Raw genomic sequence first — 24,227 nt, forward strand, 5'->3', positions numbered from 1 at the left:
AGAAGCAACAGAACAGCTCCTGGAAGACAGAAGTGCTGAACTCAAGCATGACCTCAAGCACTGCTCTTGCATTAAAAGGGATTTCCCTTTAATGATCCTTTTCCTCCCTTCTAGATGAATCACACCTCTTACAGAATTATCTGATATTAAGAGACACAGTAAATGACTGAACTATTAAAAGCCTGAATATTACTACAGTCATCATCCTAGCATTGAATATCATATGAGTACTGTCCCAACAATGAATCTTTCCTAGTGCAGCCTCTCAAACATTTGGCAATGGTGTTCTGAACACTCTGAGGTCCTGGTTTAATTTAGTGAGTGTGAGCTACTCCTTCCTGAACAGTAAAAAGAAGCAAAGTAATTAAAATAAATTAGAGATACAGACCTGAATGGGGCCTTGAGAGATTTCTCTTTTTTTCCCCAGTACAATAAAAAATTGTTATTGATTGATGTGCATGAAACTGATTACCTAAATTTTCATGAAAAATGGATATTCTGCAATTCCCAGTGACAGCTTTCTCAAGGGTTGTGTAAACATTACCACCAACAAGGGTGGACTGTTTCACCCTTACGCTTAACCAAAATGCAGATAGCTGAAAGTTAAAGTATTTCTTATTCTGTCCTTAATGCCAAGAACTTCCCTCTTCCCTCAAGAGATGCAGACATGCATACATACCTAAAAATGTGCGTGCATGTCCGTAGTTATGTGTGTGTATGTGTGCATATTTACACACACACTTTAAAGAACCAGATTTTCCTTGACTTTATACATACATATATATGCTTATATTTCATTAAATATAAGCATTATACCATAAATGATGAGAAAAACTATAGGGTATAACTACAAAAAAACCAACCAGGAGTCATTCAGAAAAGAGGAATGTATATTCATGCATTCTATAACTACTGATGTTGCTGATGTTTTTCATGTATTCCCATATTGCTGAGGAGGTATGGTTGACAAGACAGAACTTTATTTTGTGCTGTGCAAACTCAGATCAAATGAATTCCTGCCATCCTGCTCAGACCTGTTTGATAAACATCTGCTCCAGCAATGTGCAATCAACTCTGAGTTTATCAAGGTGTAAACAGTAATTATTAATATTCAGACGTGCTTACCATTTAGAAACCAAAAATAAGCTGTTGCCTTTTCAGGTTTTCCTGGGTCTCAGCATCTCCATCATGGCTAGGACTACTTGCTAATTTTTTTGCTGCAGTTTCCTATACAAAGCAGGGTGCAACTCAGCTCTTTTTTCCTCTACTTCCTACCTTAGCTCATCATTCCTAATCCACAGTGAAACCCTCCATCACTTCAAGTACTCTCTGTAAAACTCTGTTAGGGGCTGGGCTTCATGAGAGAAATGTTTTGGATAATTTTTTTTTTTCCTCCAATCAGATCACTTCAGCAATCTGCTACCTCAGTCCCCATGAGAGGACAGGGGAAAATGTCCAGGAGAAGGGAACAGTAAGATGCTGACAGAAACATTTACATGTGTAAATCACAGCACAGATGCTGCCCTAGTTATGCAAGCCCAGCTCCCTCAGGCATCCAGTTCTCTGGATTTTAGCCACCCCTCAGATTACCAATCATCAAATGCAGAGCCTTCCTACCCAACTGTACTTTCCAAGACAGTAGAGAGGCTAGGGGAGCAAAAAGAAAAATAAAACAACACACCCACAAAAACCTATAAAAGAAAACTCTCCAAGCAGAGGAGGAAAAAAAACCTGAAGGGATTATTCTTTTTCCAGCCATATCCCTGACTTCTTTTTGAACACAGGCAGAGGAGAAGGATGGCTGTTGTGCAGAGCCAGCACAGGCCTGCAAACCCTGGGAAAGATCATGTTGCCACATAACCCTGCTGTGTGACATGAGCAAATGATCTGAGCCAGCTGCTGCTGCTGGAGGTGAGGTAAAGGAGTTCAAAGTTGAATTCTTCCAAAATCCACCTGTTCTCTGAAGGAGTCAATATTTAAGACCTGATTTCAAGATGCGCAGCAACCCTGGCTTCTCATCCTGCCACTGGGAGGGGTGGATACTCAGGGATAGGCAGGAGCTCATCATCAGGGAAGGTGAAGTGTTTCAATACTGCAGGAAACTTTGTTCCACTGTATTTCATTTCTGGGTGCCTAACAGATTGTAAAGATGTTGAGCAAGAAACTGCCCCTTTTCCAGCACACATCCCACCCATAAATCATATTAACAGGACTTAAATATTGGGATTTTATTCAGTGAGTTTTTTCACTGCACAAATATTAGCACATTGTTTAAAGGTATGCATTAATTGTTTACAATAATTAAATTTATTGATTCCTATAAACTGCTAGTTGCAGTCACGAATTTACAATCATATTCAGACACTAAGATCTCCCTGACTTGATAGTTTTAGCTCTTTACCTGCAACAATCCGACCCCAAGCACAGCAGGATTGAAGCACCTGTAACATCTCCTGCTGAAAATGCCAGCGTATTGGGACTATGGGGTTCTATGCTGGCCTAACCTCTCATTTAAGAAATGAAGTAGTAGTTGTAGTTACTTACAATACAGGGCCAAAATTGTGGAATACATACAAACTAAATGAAAAAAAACCAAACCAAAACAAAACAAAACAAAAACCCCAACTAAAAAAAAACTTGCTTGGCTCTGAAAACCCTCTGGAAGAGCAATACTTTCCATGGGACGGGCCCCTTAATGTCCTGCTGGAATGCTGGGGCAGGGATACGGGCATCTACACCCGAGCACCGGCAGCCTGAGAGCCGTGTGCCAGGGCAGGCGCTGGCCACGCGTGCCCGTGAGGAGGCGGAGGACACGGGAAGAGCTCCCGGGGCAGCCGCCTCTCCCTCTCCCAGCCACAGGCTGCGGGGCACGGCCGGGGCGCCGCTCTGCGCAGCGACACGGAGCTGTTCCGGACCCAGCGACGCAACACCGGGCCGGCCTGTGAGCGGAGCGAAGCCTGGGGGACGGGATGGGCAACCCCCTGCCCGGGGGGAAAGGAATAAGGAAGGAAGAAATGACATCCCGGCTCCCGAAAATCCCGCGGGTGACTCACGGCGGGCGGGGAGGCGGCGGGGCTGCCCGGCGGCGGCGCCCCCTGGCGGCGGCACGGCCGCGGCGGTTGTCACAGGCCGGAAAGTCCCGCCGCTCTGCCGGTGGAAATCCCCGGTGGGGGTTTTTTGTGTTGTGTTTTCAATCTCCCCTTTTTTTTTTTTTTTTTTTTTTTCTTCACCCGGGCGCTTAAACTGAAAGGGAAAAAAACAAGAGGTTGGGCTCAGCCCTTCATTCCGCAGCGGCGGCAGCGGCAGCAGCAGCAGCTCCGGCGGGGAGACGGCGGAGAGAAGGGAAGCAAGGAGTGGTGGGGGTTGATGCTCCGTCCCATCGCCTCAGCCTCGCTGCTGAGCAGGAGTCACGGCACGATCGGCCGGAGGAGGAGCCGCCCGCGGAGAGGTGAGCGCCGCTCTGGGCAGGGCACGGAGCACTTTTGCAGGAGGCGCCGCGGGGAGCAGGCGGCTCTGGCGGCGGGCTCGGCCGCAGCCCGTGTGCCGGCTCCCGGCCGGGCGGGGACGCTGTGCCCGCTGCTCCGGCCCGGCCCGGCCCGGCCCCGCGGGGGCTCCGCGGCTGCTGCGGCTCGCAGAGCGGGCGCGGCGCGGCCGGGCTTGCTGCGAGTGCCGCGGGGAAACCCGGCCCGGAGCTTCGGGCTCCTTGTCGCGGGAAGCTGGCGGGCCGTATTGTGTCCTTTCCACCTTGCACGCCCAGCCCCCAGCGCAGCAGTAGGGCAGGGAACTAAGAACGCGGAACGCTTACTGTGTGTGAACCAGTCCTGTGGGATTTAAAAGAGCCTCGCTCCTCATCTTCTGATTTGGCGGAGAGTAGTATTGTGTTTTGCTTTGTACCGAGCAAAGACCCAGACGGAAAAATCTCGGGGGGTTTAAAAGGGATTAAGCATGTTTGTTATAGAAGCTTTAGCACTTTATGGAGAAGTTTATTACTTGTCGTTTTTCAGATAAAGGACAGAAAATGAAAACTTTATGAAACCATTGGCAGATCTCAGAACAGTATTCAGCTTTCCCAAGCCCAGCATCCTCAGCATTACACCTTTGGAAAGGATGCTGTCTCTAATTATTGTTTACAGCTGTTCCTTTCTGGGAATTCCTAGTCATTACCTGTGAGAAGGTTAAAGTAGCATAGCACACAGCAAAGCACAATAGACTATAAAGACTGTCACAGTAAACTGATATAACTGAAGCTCAGTTTTCTTCTTTTAAATGAGTCCAGCTAGATGTCTGTTGAGTTCTGTTTGTTTCATCACATTGATTTTGAAAATAAGGGTTGCTTGGCTTTTGCCTTGGTTCACATTTATGACTGTAAATAGCACAGGCAGTAATTTCCACCTGTGGAGGGGAAAAAATGCCCGTAGAGCATAGTATCGAATAATGTAGTTTCAGTGAGTGCTTCTGTAAGCTCAGTACTTTTTGTTACTTAAAGCTGGAAATAACCATTTCAAGAGTCGATGCCGGTAGTGCTTAGTCATGTGATTAATCTTTATTCGTGTAAAAAAAATCCCATTGACTCAATGTTTCTAGTAACATAAGTAAGGAATTCAGTACTTGGGTCATCTCAGAGCAAAGTAGAGCTGTGGTTATCACATAGATTAGTAGGGGGTTGTTGATATTTCATTTTTAGACTCATTCATACATTTAAACGAAGGATTACATAAATAGCATGTGTAAAACTGTATTGGTGAGGAGAGTGGATGAGAAAATATGTAATTTTCATTTTAAGCCTGTGTGCTGGTGGGGGAATGATAAGAATATGCCATCTTTATTACCTAAAGGAAGGCTTTTCCATATGTTGCAAGATGTGACAGCTCTGCACGCAGTCCCTAGTGCTCTTAGGCTGTGTGAATGACATCACCTTAAATTAGGACTTTGTAGCATCACCTAGTCTCTATTTAGGGCTTGTCGGGTTATCCACTGTATCTCTCCATCTATAACCTCAGAGAGGTTAAGAGCTGAGCTCTATAACCTCTCTGAGGTTATAGAGCTCAGCTCTTGGCACCTGGAGTTTGAGGTCCCCTCTCACCCTGAAAGGGTTTTTTCAATAGCTTTGGCTGGGCATTTGGAGGTGAATGTTGCCAATGGAAGTGTCTGGGTGAAGAGGAGAGAGCAACTATTTCCCTGGAGGGAAGGAGGTGCCAATGCCCTTCTGTGCAAGAGGGGTCTTCTGCCTCCATAGACTTAGGAATGCCTTCCTTGTCAGTCTGTCAGGCTGGAGTTCTTCTTCCTCTCTCTGTGCCTCCCATCTCCATGAGAAAACTTCCTAATAGTTGCATAAACAATCTTTAGTTGCTTCTAGTACTTGATGTCCAGAGATTGATACACATATATGGCTTGATACTTGTCCCTAGATTCATAATCACAATGGTAGATTCTCCTAATGTGACTAGCTGTACTCTAAACATTTTAGGCACGCATACTTTTATTTATCTTGATACAATTTTTGCTTTGTTTTTGAGCAAAGCAAGAATGTTTGTGGACAGCATGGAGAGTCTCTCCCTGTAAAAACAGGGTTTTGTTGTTATTGTTGTTCTTGCTGTAGTGCACAGGGGTTTTGAGAGATGTGGTCCCTACGTTTGGCTCTAACTAGCCACAAAATTAGTCTCCTCTGAGTAAGTATTTCATAGAGTGTCACAGGTTTGAGGTTATGAGTTTCTTTCTTTGCTTTTCCTGCTGTACCCCATGAGGCCAGAGTTACTGAAGAAAGGGATGCAGAGCAGTAAACATGACATGTCCTACTGTGGAAATATATTGGGGGTTTTGAGCCAAATGGAAATGCTTTTTCAGCTCTGTTGACTTACCACTGAGTAATAGTGGCACTGCAGTCTGCACCCCCACACACGGCACAAGCACTTCTGAGCCATAGCTCTGCCGCTCACAAAATACAAAGAGCCTCAAGAAAAGTAACCTAAGCCTGTCCTCGAGTGACAAATTTCTCATCTACCATATCTGGCCACTGTAAGTATGGGACTGATACTAGCACAGCCTGCAATTCTTTGTGCTCTTTCTGTACTCTGCTGACCATCATTGCTCAGAATGTATGGGCTGTGGAAATCTGAAATGGTCATTACTGCTTTTTTTTTTTTTTTGGCATGTTATCAAACCAAGAGCTTGAAAGATCCTGAAATTCAGCAAGTGCATATGGGATTACACTGTGCAATTATCAATTAGTTAACTTTCCAGGATAATTTTCCTTTCCCTTGACTTTGCCTTCTCTTATCCTTATTTTGATTTAAATGCTTGTTTTGAATGATGATGCAGTTTTCTTACTTATGCATAAATCCTCTTCAATATCACAGTAAATTATATTAGCAAATGAGTGGGATAAGCTGATCAGTGTCTGTATTTGAGTAAAGCAGAAAAGTTAGTGAATGTGAGCTTTGAAAAAATGTTATTTATGAAAGGCTCAGATGGGCTGCATCCACTCTACTTGTTTTAGGCAAAACTTCATACAGAATCCCAACCTGAAAGGGCCTTCTCAGTCAGAAGTGATAGCACTGTGATAGAAGGACACTAACATGCCAATAAAAGGATCCTTTTTCATTTCAGATGTCTTCTAGAAACATGGCCAGCCAACACATCCTTCCTCAAGCTTTGTATCAGAGCAATATGCTGAAGGCTATGAAGATCAGAGAGAGGACACCTGAGGATCTAGTCAAACCTCCCAGTGGAATAATTCATCACTTCAGGACTATGCACAGATACACCATAGAAATGTTCAGAATGTGCCAGTTTTGTCCCCAGTTTCGGGAAATGCTTCAGAAGTCCCTGACTGACCAGGCTACGCAGACTTCACTGGAGCACCACAGGAAGCTCAACTGGTGCAGGGAAGTTCGGAGACTTGTTCCTTTGAAGACTAATGGTGAGTTTTGAGCGGGTCTTTGCACTCAGAGTAAAACAGGTCATACAAATGTAGCATCTTTATTAATAGCATCTGAGTTCACATTACTGAAACAGAAGCACATGGCTTTAAAAATGTGCTGCCTTTCAAACTGTTTTGAAATTAAAATTCTTTCCACATGATGTGCTGTCCTGAGGCTGTAGCAGACCCTTGCCCATACCATAGTGTGTGAATATTGTGGAAATTTCACAGATATTTTCATAATATGAGTAACCCATTGCACATCAGAGTCAAAAACCAGGCAGGGAAACTTGATTTGGACCTGCTGCCTTCCCATGAATCTGACTGCTACATGTTGGCTGCCTCATCGGAAGTGCCAGACATCCTTTAGTGCCAGGCAAGAGGAGCCTTCAAATGCTTTGAGTGACCAGGGATGCATTCCCATGTATATTTAGCAGAATCTAATATCCTTCCATTAAGCCCTGCTGTTGTAGCTGGCAGGCAATGCTTGCTTGTTGATCCAACTTTAACAACAGTGATGGAATAGCACTCAGACCATGGAGCCTCCCGGGAACCTGACACTGCTGTCCCTGGGGTCAGCACCCCACTCTGGGGCTGCTCCCTCATCCTCAGCTCCCTGCTTGGGTTTTCCAGCTCTTGCCTTCCCTCAGGGCCCACTGGTAAGTCCCATGTGTGTGACTGACACCCATCTTTGTGCAACACAAATTTTGCTGTGCCCTTTTCTCTCAGCAGTCAGTGCTGGTTTCAGGACTTGGCTTTTGGGTTACTCTGTGTGTGTATTGCATCAAGTGCTACAAATGAAAAGGCACAGCAGTAGTGCCAAGATTTCCTGAACAGGTTATGTTTGTCCATAGTCTTGAGCAGAAAACCTTGGCACATGACTGTAAGAGTCACGGGCATTTTGCATTCAGTGGAGGAAAGATTTGGTAATGTCTATGACTTATGGTCACGCAGCTGCAAACTTGGACTCAGGATTCCTTACACCACAGGTTGCCCCTAGCCAGGAACAATAGACTGGGAGAGCAGGGTCTTCAAGAAGATGAGAAATACATACTCTTTGCTCAAGGAGCAGATCACAGCAGTTATAGAAACACTGGGTGTGGTGGACATGCAGCATTGTTGAAGTCCATGTTGTGTTCTGGGTTTGCTTATTTTCATATCTGCTTGTATACACATTGCCCTTATCTTCCTAGTCCACATTTTTTTTCCAAATTCTGCCATATTTCTCAGTCTGACTGTACACAGCTGTGTTGTACAGAAGCCATAAAAATAGACTCACTGTGCAAATGTCACTGCCCAACCTAAAGCCTGATGCTGATGTGTGTGTCTGTAACTGTTGTAGAGGCATTGACCTTCAGCTTTTTGGGCTGCCTCCGCATTGGTATAAAATTCTCATGACTGTAATTAGGGGTGTGCACAGAAGTCATGGAATCCTGAGCTTTGGAAGGACCAGAGTTGCAGCCAGGGCGGGCAGTGCCTTGCATGTACTGGGAAGGTAACATCACTCCAAGTGTTGCATCTTAAAAATTTCACTCAAACAGATTTTCTAGGAAAATGGACAATGCGCACAATTTTTGCCCAGGGCAAAGAGTATCAGTTTTAGAATCCCCCATCTCCAGTCAATACAAATCCTGCAGGGGTTAATGCTGCCTGGACAGACCCTTGTTGGTGTCCACATTCCATTCAGCAGCACTGCCCTCCTTCTTTATCTCATGGCCATCTGCCAGTGTTACACGTGGGAGTAGTGTGGACTTGGATCCCACCCATGAGCAGGCGTACCTGTGTTGAAATCTTAGGGCAGGTTGAGGGAAGGCAAAGCAAGATTTGTGGTCTCCCCGTACACTGAGCAGACAAAGAACTTGGCTTCAGTTCAGTGCTTTAGGGTCATTAAGTGCATGAGTAGGAGTGGCTTTGGAAACCTGTGGGTTATGCAAAGTAGTTGCATAGAAGGACCTTTGTAGGAGAAAGAGGGTAGATTGGACTGTAGGAGAGGATCTCTGAAAGAAGTGCAGAAGCCTGGAGAAGCCCTGTATTATCCCAGAAAACAACTTTTTTTTTTTTCTCCCATGCGGTGTGAAAAATATTTTTTAAACATTTAGCTGCTTAACCCATAGATATGGGAAGAATTTATTAGTTCTCTAAGTTAATAGTGGACTTTCTTCAGAAGATTCTGGGTTTTTTCCTAATTAAGGCTGTAGCTGTTGAAACCAGAGAAAGTATCTCCTACAGGATCGTTTGATGTATATTTTACCTAATATGTTTGTGAATCTGTGGAGTGGTGGGGTTTTCTTAATTAAAAAGCCATTTTGAATCACCACATAATTCTTTGCAGACATCTGAATGGAGATAGAAGGAAAGCAGTAGGAGGTAAAAAAATCGAAACTGTTAGGGTTTTTTCTTCTTTTTTTTCTTTTAAATTTAAAAATTCCAGCATCTATTGGCTGTAGAGATTTCACTTGTATAATGAATTGGCATTCATTCCAACTCGCCCAGCCACACCCCCTGGGAAAGTCCGAGGGAGGCCACGCTGCACCCGCAGAACAAAAAGTACAACTGTTGCTCAATTGCTAGTCAAACGGTGTGGGGGAATTCCAAGTGCTGTGTAAGGAATTTTGGGCAGTGCTTCTAAATAAAGAACCGAAAGTGAGCTCTCAGAGAGAGAAAAAAATTAGTCTTATCTTTGCTCTAGATTTTGCAAAGGGAAAATTTTAATGGGATTGATATCTCATCTTTCTTGGTCAGAAGGAAACAGAGTCATTTTTTCTGTCTTCTTGGTTGTTCCCTGATTTTTGAGCTCAAGTAAGCAGCCTGCAGAATTGAAGTAAGCTTTGCAAGACAGCATAAAATAGAAGGCAGTTGAAGGAGCCTGATATGCACCAATCCCATAACAATTTATGAAGCATTGAGTAAATTTCAAATTATATCTTATTCGGGAAGTGGAGTCTTTTGTAGGCTTTTCTCTACAATTTCACAGAATAAGTAGTAAAAGCGTTCACAAATAGTGTACTTGAACTCATCATGTATGTGGCAAACTGGGTTTAATTCCTTTGTGGGAGTTCTTTGGGTGGGTTTGTTTGGGTTTTTTCATGTGAGAAAAATCTAGTAGCCTTACCAGGGTTGATGTCTTCTATTCCAAGAAAATTGCTGTGGTTTCTTAGCATTCTGTGAATCTGTTTGCCACTGTGATAGATGTCAGACTTAGATTTGCACCTGAGGACGTGACAGTAATGATTCTTGATGTCTCCCCTTTTGAAGAAGATGGCTAGAGATAAAATTTGAAACCCAGCCATAGATGTATTTCTTGTCGCACTTTTTAATTAAGTTAGTTATCTCCTCTGAGTCTCAGTTTCCCCTCTGAAACTGCAGAATATCACAATCCTTCTTACCTGTAAAGAGGAATTTTTCAGTGCAAGGAGATTGTGTAAATGAAAATCGAATCACTGTTTTTCATTGACTTAATTTTGTGTTTTAAAATCAGCCCTCTAAATAATATATGTAACAACCCAACACACAATCATTCCTGAGAGGAAGGCCAGAGGTGTTCCTATGATTGCTTTACATAAATCACCCGCCATTCCCTTTCTGTCTCCTGTTTTATTACTATTCCTCCATCAACCACAGCCAAGTGCCAAGCAGTGCTCCTCAGGGGATATGAGGCTTGGTGTTACTATAGTATTTTCTTAATGGTTTCCATTATCTCAGCCTCATGCCATTGGGTGTTTATTTGTATAAACACCAATGAGGGAGATTTAAGAATTTTTTTTTGTAATTTTAAGATTACTTTGTTCTGTTTAAAGAGCTATTTCAGCTGTGTTTGACATTGGTAGTTGACCTCATAATTTGGTTTGTGATACCAGTCCAAGTTAAGTAAGATAGGTAAGGGGCATTGCTGGATGGCAGCTTAACTTGGACTGGTGCAGGGACAAAACCAGTAGGGAGAGAAGTTTTTTCTTTCTGTCTCTGATCAGAGACCATAACTCTGGTCTCCTTCTTTACAACCCTTCTGTCAGAGGCTTAGAGGGAAGTGCACAGGGAATATGCGTATTTGTGGTGTAATTCTACATCCCGCAGGCTTGTGGCATTTTATTTAAGTAGCCATTGGAAAATAATGCACTCTTTCTTTTTTTTCCAGGTGATGGAAATTGCCTTATGCATGCTGCATCGCAGTACATGTGGGGTATTGAAGATATTGACCTTGTCTTGAGAAAAACATTGTTTAGTGCTCTCAGGGAGATTGACACACGGAACTTCAAGCTCCGCTGGCAGCGGGAGGCTGTTAAATCCCAGGAGTTTGTAGAAACAGGACTCCATTATGACACCCGGGTAAGGCAGCCTGAGGGAGTGGTGCTGTTTTCTGAGTGCTCGCCAGCGTTGCCTTGCTGATTCTGTTTGCTTTGTGGCTTCGTGGATTCTGTCATTAATGGAAAGCAGAAATAGTCTTCCTTTGGAGGAAATGGGAAAATGTGATTATTTGAGCTCTGCTGTGCTGCAGCTGGTTCCTGACCTCCATGCCTTTGAACCATTGGTGACAGCTGTTTCTTTCCTCAGAACTGGGAGGAGGAGTGGGAATACCTCATTGAAATGACCTCCCCAGAAATATCTGGGGCTCGAAATAGACTTCCCTATAATGCGCTGGAAGAAATCCACATCTTCATCCTTGCTAACATCCTCCGAAGGCCAGTCATTGTCCTTGCAGGTGAGTTGCCTGGCCAGTCATCCCACTGTGATACTCTTGTGCTGTGTTAGTAATCTTAGTCAACAGCTATTGTTTTCAGGTAGATGCATTTCAGAACACAGAGTTTTCAGAAATTATTATAAAACCCCCAGCATACATTTTTCTCTTGCCTGTAGCACATACTTATTTGCGTTTTCTTTTTCTTCTTTATGCAGATAAAGTAGTTAGAAGCTTAGAGTCAGGCTCCAGTTTTGCTCCTCTGAATGTTGGTGGTGTTTACTTGCCTCTCCTGTGGCCAGCTGAAGAATGCTACAGATACCCAATTGTGCTTGGCTATGACAACATGCATTTTACACCACTGGTGACTCTGAAGGACAGTGGGCCAGGTATTTTTCAAGCACCTCGTTTGGTATTTATGTTACTTCTTCAAAACCACCGTGCTGATAAAGCATTTGAAACATAATCTGGTTTGGATTTGCATTTTTACAGTTAAATTAGATTCATTTGAAATATATTCCTAAAATGGGAGCAGAAAGAGCTTTGTCTGTGAATCTGAGTAGAAACTAAAGGTTACTTTCAAGATACTTGTTGAAAATAGAGTGCAATTCACCTGCTTGCAGGCTGGAATTGCTCAGAGGGTAACCTCTGCTTTATTGTGTTCTGGCCTCTTCTCCACATTGTAGGAGAAGAAGCTTTGAAGGATGCAGTCTCACAGCAGGGTACCGCTGCCTGGCAAGAATAATGAAATATATGCTTTGCCATTTTTAATGCATCTCTTCTGAGTGGACAGCAGTTCTCTAGGTTCAGGTTACAGCATCATCCCACCAAATGGCATAACAAACAAAGATCTACAGTCCTGTTCAAGTGGAGAAGATAGTTGCTATGGGGACATTGAAACTACTGTGCAATGGGGCTAAGTTTGTGATGTAGCTGTGTCTGCAGCCTCCCCCAGTGGTACCATATAGAAACTGATTGCTCTGCCCAGCTGTTCTCCTCTCTCTGAAAAATTTAGTTGTGGTATCCCCATGTGTTGCATTTTGTGGTTATTCCTAACTGGCTGGTTATGTTTGTGTAAATATACATATAGACATATATATATATATATATCTCTGTGTGTGTTTTTGTGTGTGTATGTGCTAATCCGTCTTGGTTCCCCACAGAAATCCGGGCTGTCCCTCTGGTCACCAGTGAGCAAGGCAGATTTGAGGATTTGAATGTGCACTTTCTGACAGATGCAGAAGAGAGGGAGAAAGAGCAGCTGCTAAAAGACTACTTGATAGTGATTGAAATTCCAGTGCAAGGCTGGGATCATGGTACAACTCATCTAATTAATGCTGCAAAGTGAGTGCCGTTCCTGTTTCCTCAAAGTTATCTTATTTACAGAGGTGGGACAAGTTGGGCAGCCCAGTGTGTTCTTTTGGTTTTTCCTTCCTTCCTAGGTGGCCCATGTGTTTACTACCTGAAATACGAAATGTTGGCATTACTGTTGATATGTTTTGAAGTATGAGCTGAGGCCAGTCTCAAATTTAAAGGCAAAAATGTGTTCAGATTTAGCAAACTGAAACTAGCATTTTAGAAGAAAAAATCCATTTGATCAGTTTCAGTGGCTTTTGTATTACACAGGAGGATGGCTGAAGAGTAGTTAAATGCAGGAACTAGTTAGCCCAAGCTCTTGTGCTTTGTGTAAGGGTACACTTTACACTTTTTTTACACTTGGTGTAATTTTGGCTGCCCTGGGTAAAGTACTTGGCAGTATGTTCTGAGCACAGATGCCTCAACACCCTGGGCTGTTCCATGTGGCAGTAGGCAGGAAGCTGTGGCCTGCGGAGGAACCAGCATCTCTGCTGGTCCCCCTGATGGTTGAGCACCAGTAACATGCAGGGAGCAGCTGGCATCAGCTTCTCATATTCAGTGGACACTGGCAGTGATGCCGAACCAGTCCCCTCAGAACTGATGGAGGGGAGTAACTCCCTGTATCCTCTATCTTTGCTTCTACTGCCACATGGAAAGAAATCTTTATGCTGTTGGCTGGTTCTGGTGTAGGGGCCTTGAAAATTGAAGTCCTTCTACGTGAAGCATGCAAGCACATGTGAAGGATAGTACTTTAGCTTCCCTAGCTGCTCTGCCTAGATGTGTTCTGGAGTATTGCCAGAGTTGTTAGCTCCTCATCCTACCAACTGTGGCATGGTGAAGCTCCAGTGTAGGGCTTTCCCTGCAGCTGGAGGCAGTAAGGACAGTATGATGGATGCACACATCACACTGAAGCCCCACAGTTTGTTAGAAAAATTCTGCTCGTAGATACAGACCCAACAGGGCAGAGAACCAGGAGCAGATTTCACAATAAACTGTATCATTATGCTCAGTTGATTACTGATCCTCAGAGAAATCCACCATTTGGGGGACTTTCTGCTTCTGAGATATTACCCATATTCTTTATGCAAACAGCTCTTAGACAGAAAACCCTCACTTAGCAAAGCCTTTTAAGAATACTTCTGTTTAGCATTGTGTCAGGACATTTATTTCAGATACGAAAGTCTCCGTCACTGAACACCTGCTTTTAAAATTATTTCCATTTACAGCAACAGTGTAACATCCCAGATCTTCTGTCTGAGTAATATGGATGTGCATTAAGTCTACATTTCCTTCCCACGTTGCTTGTATTTGCTTCCTCCCCCACCATCTGCTCTTTTCAACCACTGATGCAATCTTCCTTTTTTGGCTGTCAGGTTAGATGAAGGCAACCTACCCAAAGAAATAAACCTCGTGGAAGATTACTTTCAACTGGTACAGCATGAGTACAAGAAGTGGCAGGAGAACGCTGAACCTCCTAGAAGAGAGACATGTTCCAGGAACAGACAGGATCTGTCACTTTCCCAGCTCTCCCTCTTACAGATGAAATGTGAAACACCAAATTGCCCTTTCTACATGTCTGTGAACACCCAACCCTACTGCCACGAATGCTTTGAGCAGAGGTCCCAAGGAAACAAAGGTAGAAAGCAGACCTCCAAAGCAGCACCTGAGAAGCTGAAGGCATCTGGGTCAGGCTCCTCCCGTGGGGATATTTGTGAACCTGGGGGATGGACATCTGAAGGGCCTGTGACAGAGCCTCGCTCTGCACCTCCGACCGCTCCGAGCCTTTTCCTGTACAGTGAAACCACAGCCATGAAGTGCAGGACCCCAGACTGCCCCTTCACATTGAACGTGCAACACAATGGGCTGTGTGAACGCTGCTACAACTCCAGACAGCTCAGTCCCTGCAACAACTTGGATGACCAGAGACACTTAGACTATGCCACATGCAAAACGTGCTGCCAAAAGGCCAAGAGGACCTTCAATGGTATTTGCAGCACTTGCTTCAAAAGGTCTACAGAGCAGTCCCCAAATGGCAGTCCCGCTTTCCTGCCCACCTGCCACCAGAGATCAACATCTGACCCATCCCAGATCTCACAGATCCTCCACCAGCACTCCTGCCATCAGGCTCCCAACAGCCATAGCAAGGAGCCCCCACCACCAGCACTGCCTCCCGAGGGGAACAGGGGAGGCAACCTCTGTAGGAAACCTGGTTGCAAGTTTTTTGGGACACCACAAAATGAGGGCTTTTGCACGCTGTGTTTCTTTGAGTACAGGGAAAACCATGGTAAGTGGAGATGGAGTGAGCTTTGACACACTTTGGCTGCAGATCAGCCTCCTTGAACTGTGAAGTTCTGTGTGTACTGGGTGATAAAAGGGCAGGGGGTGATGAAAAGAGTGTGAGGAGAAGGTGATTTTCTGTCTGTTATTATCCCATTGTCATGGTTTAGTCCCAGGCAGCAACCAAGCCCCTCACAGCTGCTCTCTCACACTCCCACCAGCAGGCTCAGGTAGAGAATAGAAAGCGTAAAAGCTGGAGAACTCACGGGCTGGGATAAATAGACTTTAATAGGAAAAGCAAAAACTGCATGCACAAGTAAAGCAAAACAAAGAATTAATTCATTACTTGCCATGGGCAGGGAGGTGTTCAGGCTGTGTCTTCTCCCATTCACCTTTGCCAGCAGGGCAGTGGGAAAAGCAGAAAAGGCCTTGGCACTGTGTAAGCTCTGCTCAGCAACAACAAAAACATCTCAATATTATCAACCCAGTGCTCAGCACAAATCCAAAACACAGCCCCATACCAGCCACTGTGAAGAAAATTACCTTTACCTCAGCCAAAACCAGCATACCATAAAGGGGCACATGGCAGCAGTGTGAGAAATCTGTGAAATCTCTTCTAAAACTTCCTTTCAGCTTTGTTGGAAGCAAAACCAGCTTAAGAGGGGGTGGCTTTTGATACCTCCCCATCATCCACTGCAATCATGGTTTGGTATGAGTTTTCTTCACAGCTAGACAAGTTGTAGAGATCAGTGAAGGAAATGCTGTAAATGTATGGAAGGTACTGAAAATCAGTTATGTTAGCAAGGTGTTTAAAAAGCCTTGAAGACTCTGTAGATCTCTGTCTGTTCTGGATGTAACAGGTATAATGCTCTGGAATAACCACTGTAGTTGTCTTGACAAGCAGAGCAAGTAGAATTTGACTGTAGGTAATTAGCTGGTATTTTGGAGTAGCTTTGGAGTGTGTTGTTACACTCTACCTTGAAATCTTCCTTGGTAATAGCCTGCGTGTGCACGTGTGTTTAAAGACTGACTTTCAAAAAGGCAGTAGTCTATGAATAAATCACAGCATGAAATCTTCATCTTTCATGCCACTGCCCTGTTTTGCAGGTAAAGAGTCCCTAGGCATATGTAAGAGAGAATTACTACTCATCTCTTCAGACTATTTTATTGCTGATAAGTTTGCTGATACAAATAAAGAAACACGAAATACTTTGGGTTGGAAAGGACCTTTAAAGATCATTTAATGCAACCCCCTGCTGTTGGCAGAGACATCTTTCACAACACTGAGCTTTCCACGTGCGTTCAGATTAGGGAACTTCTGGGCCAGCTTGCAATACCTTATTTTCCAGCATTGCTCACAGTGAAATTTTTTTTCCTTCTGATTGTGGAATATGTAAGATTGCTTCATGAGACTAAAAAGTATAATGCACTTTTTCCCCTTATGCTCTGTACCACTGTATTTCAGTTGTCTGATGTGACTGAAATGGGGGAGGCTGAAATGGGTAGATCACAGATGACAGTCAAAGTGAAGTCAAAGGTGAAATTCGTCTTGACTTCAGTGTGATCTAGGTCTCCCACTTAAAACAATTTTTTCTGAAATCTTCTGTTTCAAAAAATTACATGAAAATCAGGCTACATTAGCATGCTTATGTACGTAACATGAAGAAAGATGTACCAACTGGGGGAGTCTCAGGATTGTCAAACACCCATGTTTGAGGCTAGTTGATATTTTTAATTTATTTTCATTTTTAAGATGGAGAGCTTTTTTTATCTGCTTTGGGTCATCATATCTATTGGACTCATTCAAACTGCTCCTGTTCATGCTTTGCTTTACAGACAGTGTTTTGCTGCGCCACCAGAGGAGGTCTCAGAGGAAGTCTTCAGCAGCGGATCAGACGGGGAGCTCCGCTGCCGGCTTCCGTAACACGGTGTCCTGCCAGCGACGCGACTGCGGCACCCTGGGCAGCACAATGCTCGAGGGGTACTGCCAGAACTGCTTCATTATAGCCCAGAGCCAGCGATTCCAAGAAGCCAGAAGGACAGAAGAGCAGCTGGTGAGGCAGCCAGAAGTAAGTGTGAACTTCTCAAAATCTTCCTTTTGATTAGTGCTGCATGTTTTTCTCCTGTGGGAACAACTTGGGGTCCATGCTAGAAAATCCTCAAATGGTTGCATCTTAACTGTCATGGAAAGACAAGCATAGAGCATATCATGAGGTTTTTCTGCTGCAGTTGAGCAGCACTCATAAAAAGTCATTCTCAGTTTAGGGTTATGGCCATGCTCAGTTTCACCTCCACTGGGATTTTGCCAGCAGTTCCTGTGGAAGCAATTGGACCAACAGGTTGTTTTGTTGATTGGGGAAGGATTTTCATTTTTACCCTTAGACCTATGCAGCTGTGTCAAGGGGTTCAAGTTGCATTTTTGATTGAGTCCATCACAGATTGTCTTTGTTCCAGATAAGGTTTTTAATACAGTTGGTTTCGGTCCTTTTAGAATTGAGGGTTGCCAAAGATAAAAAAGCCAATATTTTTTCCTAAGAAATGACGGAATTTGTGATTTTCTTGGTAAAGTTAAACTTGTCTCTTGGTACTACACTTTGTAGAAGTGCCTGTGAACAATCCCCAGGTGGTTACCTGTACAAACCACGAGCAGAGTAAAAAGGAAATGAAAAGCCATTTGTGCTGCCAGCGCAGCAGCTGACAATGTGTTTTAATATTTTTCAAGAGAACAGGGCAGCACAGAGGAGATGTGCAGCGAGCAGCATTGAGTGCCCAGAAGAGACAGTGTGCTGTGGCTTCGTGTAGAAACAACCTGGCCTGCAGGAGCGATGACCTGTGCCCAGAGTGCCGGCGCCTTGGTCAGCTGCCGCCGTCGGGGAATGCCAGGGAGCCGGCTGCACAGGAGCCTCCCAAGCAACGCTGCCGAGCCCCTGCCTGCGATCACTATGGCAATGCCAAGTGCAACGGCTACTGCAACGAGTGCTACCAGTTCAAACAGATCTATGGCTAGTGGGGAGCAAGAAAGCAACACCAGCTACTTCCTTCCCTGAAATGGTGCTACGTCCAAAACACTTAACAGTCCTGGGAGTGGGGGGTGGGGGGAGACATAGGCTGTCTGCTCAGATCATGTTTATTCCCAAGAATGGGAATAAATTTCTACTTCCTCTAAACACTGCATACAAGGACTGCTGAGAAGGTCACATTGCCTTCTGCACAGAGCTCTCGTTCATGACTAAGCTCCTACAATGCCATATTTAATTCTTGGACTTCCCAGGAGGAAGTGTGAAGCATTTGAATCCAGAGAACTTCCCAGTTCTGCCTGTTTCTCAATACCTCCCCCTCTCCCAGGGAAGGAGCCATGTCTACTGTCAGAGATGCAGGACCTTTTCATGGCTGCATTCATCAGTCAGGGGCAAGTCCTTCCTGAATGGGATTACCCAGGACAGACTGATGCTACTGCTAGTTGACATCTGAAGAAACGTGGTTCGGTTTGCCTGTGTCCTTGCTGTCCTTACAGAACTCACAGGGCAGGAGCTCCCACAGGCATTTAGGGTGATAACAGCAAGCACTTCTGTGTTTGCAGAGCCCTCAGCAAACCACAGCCAAAAACAAGACCAACACTGGTCTGCTCCTTTAACATGCTTAACCTAACCTGCATTTAGGTCCTTTCCCAAATCCCAGGACAGCTGGAAAGACAGAAGTTGCAGAAGAAATGCATGTGATGGTGAAAGTGTATCCTGCCATTTCCCACTTGTGTGGAAGGAATTACCTCCAAAAGACAAGAAAAACCCCGAAGCCCTTTGTCTTCACTTCTGAAACAAGATTGACTCTTGTCTCTCTTGCACTGCAAATGTCAGCAGTATGTGTGTGCTGTTTGTACCCTCCCTCCCCATTTCTGTCACTTTCTGTCATCCTTAATGTGATTCTGTTACCATGCAAACAGCTGGGAGCTCAGTAACAAGAGTTCTTCACGGCTGATATTTTACTCCTGAAGTTTATGCATCCACTTCTCAATCTGCAGTAATTTCTTTATCAACCTCAGCTTTACCACTGTGCCTGCTACCTGCTTCTCTCTTCTCCTTTTACACCTTTTAAGTTTTCAGCATCTGTTTTGCTGCTATGATTTTGGAGGTGAGATCTCTTCTAACTTGCTTCTCAAGTTTAGAATCTTTTTCTAGTTACTAAAAAAGCCGTTTTCTAAAAAGAAAAAAATACAAAACCTAAATAACTCATCACTTATTTCTGTTAAATTTTATATATTTTGCGGACCTTAATGTGAACGTATGTTTTATTAAAATATTTATATTATTTGAAACAATGCAATTTGAAATTTGCACAGCCAGGATTTTTTTACATATATTTACTCTAGTGTTGAAAGTTACAAACTTAAATGTATAATTGAATAACTTTCTCTGGTATAAAGAAATAAATTATTGAAGGATTGACTTTGTTATTTTTATATCTATGCGAGAGAGCACAGTTGAGGATGGGTCGCCCCCGGAAGGAAGCCTTTCTGTTCAGCACTACCATTTGGCATGTTACTGCTCCTTGGTGCAGCCAAGTGCTTTGAAGAGGTGATAGATAACTTGCTGTGAGTGGGTGTTCTCTCAGAAAGGGCTCTTGGTTCTGTTGAAGGACCTGGGCATAAGGAGTTGGTTCCTGTGAGTGCAGAGTATTTTCAGACCCCAGAAGAATGATTGTGGGAGAGTATGGATGGAGGAGCAGACTGCAACAAAACCTAAGCTACACTGACTTGCATTGACTTTCTGTGTTACTCCATCTGTTATTTCAGGAATTCCCAGTAAGCAGTGCTTGGGTGCCACCTTGGGAGGTGGTGGTGGGAGCTGATGATCCCAGCCTCCACACAGCTGTGTGTGCAGCCCCAAAGGCACAGACTAGGCCTACAGCCTTCCCTCTGCCAGGGACAGCAGGGAAGCCTTGGCATCAGAGTTGTTCAGGAGTTCATGAAGAGCAAGTTGCCAACTGCTGTTTGAAAAACTACATGAAAGCAGTGTTTTCTTCTCATCCCAAGCTCAGCCTAGCCCAGCCTCTTGCCAGGGGATTTCTGTGCCCTAACTCCTGTACTGGCGCTCAGGTGTTTCAGACCTCTGCCTAGACAGGCAATACTGTACACTATCATGGCTTTTAGGTGTTGCTTATCACCTGAAACAAAAAAATGAGCCCAGGCTGCAAACATCCCTGTGCAGTCAAGGACATTTCCAAGGAGGCTGACCTCGCAGCTCAGTTGCTGTCTGTGCTGGTTAAATCTTTAATCCACAGCCCAGCTGCCTCTGCACTCACAGAGCTTACCTCTGCTTTCAGAGCATAAGAGCTAGAAGTCAGCCTGTACCCCAGAGCCTGCTGGACCTACCAACCCCATCTCTACAGCATATTTCTCTTTAACAAAATCTGACTCTATGGACCAGTACCCACCTTACCCCTTCTTTACAACTCATGCAACTCACACATCCCTGTGATTCACTGAACTTTGCACCAGGCAGACACCTCAGTGGTGAAAGAACAGGCAAAGATGGGGTGGGATGTCTGCAGCGAGGCAGCAGGAGATGGAGGCAGCTCATGGCATCCACTCTCAGCAGCCACCAGCCCCTACCCACTGAAAAAACAGAATCTCCATCATGATGCCCTCAGTGTCAGGAGGCTGATTTACTCCACTTGCTATTAATTGCAACTTCTGCAGAGAAGAAGGATTTCAGATCAAATGCCCCAGATCCCACTGATTTTTCTCTGCTGTTTTCTGGGCTCATTACTCATAACCCTTATGTCACATGATGCTGGTCTCATTCTGAAGCACCCATGTAAATGAGTGCCCAGCTTGTCTCTTGTGATTTACTTGTGTTGGAACATTAAAGCTAGTGGGGCCTTTTCTTATAAATACTTTGGTATTTCCCTTATGTCCCTAGGGGATTTTGACCCTCTTGATGCTTTCTGCTCTTTGCCCAGACAACTCTTCAAGTTCATCTATTTTTCCTTCCTGTTCTGCAAGAGAGGACTTTTATTTGGAGTCTCCCTTTTTGTGACCACTTCACTTAGAAAAGAAGGCTATTTCCTAAGACACATATCTTTGATAGCCAGAGATTTTTTTTCCTTAGCAGAAAGGCAAAACTAGTAGAGAATCATAGAATTGTTAAGATCGGAAGAAATTGCCAAGATAACTGTCTCCCATTGTTAACCTAATACCACTAAACCATGTCCCCAGCTGCCACATCCACACCTTTTTTGAACATTCCCAGGGATGAGGATTCAAACGTTTTCCTGGGCAGGGTGTTCCAATGCCTGATAATCATCTCAGTGAGGAAATTTTTCCTATTACCTAATCTTAAACTCCCCTGGTGCAATTTGAGGCCATTTCTTCTTGTCCTGTCACTTTTACCAGGGAGAAGAGACTGAAGAGACTCTCACCTGAATACAACCTCCTTTCGTGTAGTTGCAGAGCGTAATAAGGTCTCTCCCAAATGCTTTTTTCTCCAGGCTAAGCAATCCCAATATGAAACAAATGGCTTAATGACTACTTGTGTTATACTGGAATTCCTTGTAATATAGTGCAGGAAGGGATTGCTGTGCAGGCTTACTCGTTCATTTTATTTGGGGAAGGAATGCTTCAGATGAATATAAGAGGATCAGAATATTATCTGTGTTTCTGGATTTCTCAGGGATATGACTACTCAGTTCAGAGATAACATTATACAGAGAAGAAGAAAGAACTTAGTACATTTTCAGTGTAGAAAGTACATGGATTTATCTTTTGATATTTCAGTGCTCTGCCTGGCAAGTCTTTGGCATGATCTGAAATACTAGGCCACTTAACAGGTTTGGGATGATGAAACAGCACGTACTGTGCTACATTGAAACACCTAACACTGAGCTACTGACCTGACAGCCATTTTGACAGCTGTTTTTCATCCTGATGTCCCTGCATTTGCTGTGGACTGTCCTAATCTCTACCACCTATTCCTCAAAGGTGTCTGAAGTCAGTTAAACCACTCTTACCAGGGAGCTATGGCCTTTATTCTGCCACTGATAGGCATAGGAGAAAGGGCAGCTCAGTGATGAGGATAAACACACAAAAATAGGCCCCCATCAAGAGACCAAAGCTCTTGGGATATGCTGAGCTGCCTTTCCCACCTGAGACTGGGATATTGGACACTCAGCTCCTCTTCTGAACAGGCACAGCAGGGACTTTTGAGCAGCTATGTGAAGAGGATAGTCAACCTACCAAAAAAACATTATAAATTTACCCTGCTCATCTCTAGCTGTGTTTAGGAGGCCATGAGTGAGCAGGGATATCTGGTAGAACCAAGACCTGGCAGTCTGTGTGTCCAGGCTTTGTCTGAGAGTCTTGCTGAGACTTCGGCAGCAGGAAGGCTTCTGCAGTGTGGGACCTGGGACACAGCATCACCACAGATATCCTCAGTACCTGGAAATTTTACTGACAGAGGTGATCAAGGGGCTGAAGGATTTGAGAGGTTTCATGGAGACTTCCCTAGTGTTTAGATGCTGAATATGGGTTTTGGGTATAAATCCCTAAGAAATCATGCTGAGCATAATTTTGTGCACGTGGGTTCATCATGGTGATGTAATGCATGGTTTGTTCAGGTGAGAGCCACAGGGGAGCAGTGGCTGCATAATTTTATCCTGCATACTTGAGTTGGAGATTATAGTGTAATACGTACCTCACCAAAAGAGAAAACCACAACACAAAAAGTTATAATTTCAGATTATATTACACTGCAAAGGCCCCTTAAAATCTGGAGTTAAAAGTACATTGGAGCGCTCCATTTCTCAGGTCCCACCTCTAACATGTGGAGCAGCCAACCTGTCTCTGATGGGTGCAGATTCAATGGACTAAACTAAACTTGTTCAGTCATTCCTGTGCTGATCCTTTCTCCCACATCAGTGATGAATACTCTTTGCGTCAGCCTTGCCTGGTTCAGAAGGGTTGTTCTACCTGAATAGAAAGAAAGATGAGGAGTTTAATTGAGTTTCATTTAATTCATTTATTTGCTGCTTCATTAACTCCCCCTTCCTTGACCATCCTTGGTTATTTTGGAGAAGAGTGCCTCTGGCTCTCAGGTGGGTTATTCATCTAGCTGTTCAATGCAGTAGGACACACACAGGTACCTCACAGCCCAGTCCTGCACCCACACAAATGTTACCACTCCTCAGGCTGTGGTGAAGCCAGCCCAATGAGTCTGCCCAGGTTCCAGCAGCTGCCTGCTGCTGATGTCTGGTCAGAGCCATGGCTCTCCACCCACTGCCTCCCAGGCAGCCCAGCACCCTTGCCAAGGGCTCTTGCAGCCCTTTTCCACCAAACAGCTGCTGTAGGAAACCTGGTCAGCCCCATGTGTTTTATCTCCATTTGTCAAGATGAATGTCAATTGGAAAAAAGCTTCTAGGTATATATACATATATCTATACTAAAAAAAAACCCTATTGTACCATCCATCAAAGACAAATCTAAAATAAGAGCAGGTAATTTTGCTTGGGAGATTTATGATGATTTCTTTTTGTACTAATCTTAATTTTCGAAGAAATTCCCTCTGTCTAATACTGAAAGACAATCTATAGCATGCTATCCAGACTACCCCCCTCCTCCAGCCTCACTAAAGTAAATGCTATGAATGCAAACTCCCCACCCTCCCACCACCCCTCATCTCTGACAGCAATGATGCTTCTTATTACTAGTTTGGCTGGTTTTTTCCCCACAACTTTTTTTTTTTTTTTTTTTTTTTTTTTTTTTTAGGTTCAGCTCATACATGGTGAATTGGGCAGGAATTCAGATTTCCCCTGGTGAATTACCAGGGAAGGGGGATCTTAGGTTTTGTTCTCTGTTTGTGGCTCAGAGTCAAGGGATTCACATGAGCTCATAGAAATGCACCTCATGAGTTAGTCCAGTTCCCAGCCAGTACTGCTTTTTTAAAAGAGCCACTACTGGGTGTCATTACAAGACAAGAAGGAGTCAAAATCCCCTTCTCATTTACAATGTAA

General features: G+C 44.2%; 1 protein-coding gene across 1 annotated transcript; it reads left to right on the forward strand.

The window, feature by feature from the left end:
- Positions 1–3,082: 3,082 nt before the first annotated feature.
- On the forward strand, positions 3,083–19,663 carry TNFAIP3 (TNF alpha induced protein 3). The gene is made up of 9 exons (XM_030236474.2): positions 3,083–3,448; positions 6,607–6,919; positions 11,052–11,242; positions 11,468–11,615; positions 11,810–11,980; positions 12,755–12,935; positions 14,321–15,231; positions 17,061–17,293; positions 17,947–19,663. Exons 2-9 carry the CDS (start codon positions 6,607–6,609, stop codon positions 18,229–18,231), a joined length of 2,433 nt encoding a protein of 810 aa, XP_030092334.2. The 5' UTR covers positions 3,083–3,448; the 3' UTR covers positions 18,232–19,663.
- The last annotated feature ends 4,564 nt before the right edge of the window (positions 19,664–24,227 follow it).

The sequence above is a fragment of the Serinus canaria genome, chromosome 3 (assembly GCF_022539315.1).
Source record: "Serinus canaria isolate serCan28SL12 chromosome 3, serCan2020, whole genome shotgun sequence".
NCBI lineage: Eukaryota > Metazoa > Chordata > Aves > Passeriformes > Fringillidae > Serinus > Serinus canaria.

Excerpts from the sequence above, each read along its gene's own strand:
- TNFAIP3 (XM_030236474.2), top strand. The coding sequence starts at position 6,607 with ATGTCTTCTAGAAACATGGCCAGCCAACACATCCTTCCTCAAGCTTTG. Across the intron at positions 11,616-11,809 it reads GCCAGTCATTGTCCTTGCAG|ATAAAGTAGTTAGAAGCTTA; the intron begins GTGAGTTGCCTG and ends TTCTTTATGCAG. Across the intron at positions 12,936-14,320 it reads CATCTAATTAATGCTGCAAA|GTTAGATGAAGGCAACCTAC; the intron begins GTGAGTGCCGTT and ends TTTGGCTGTCAG.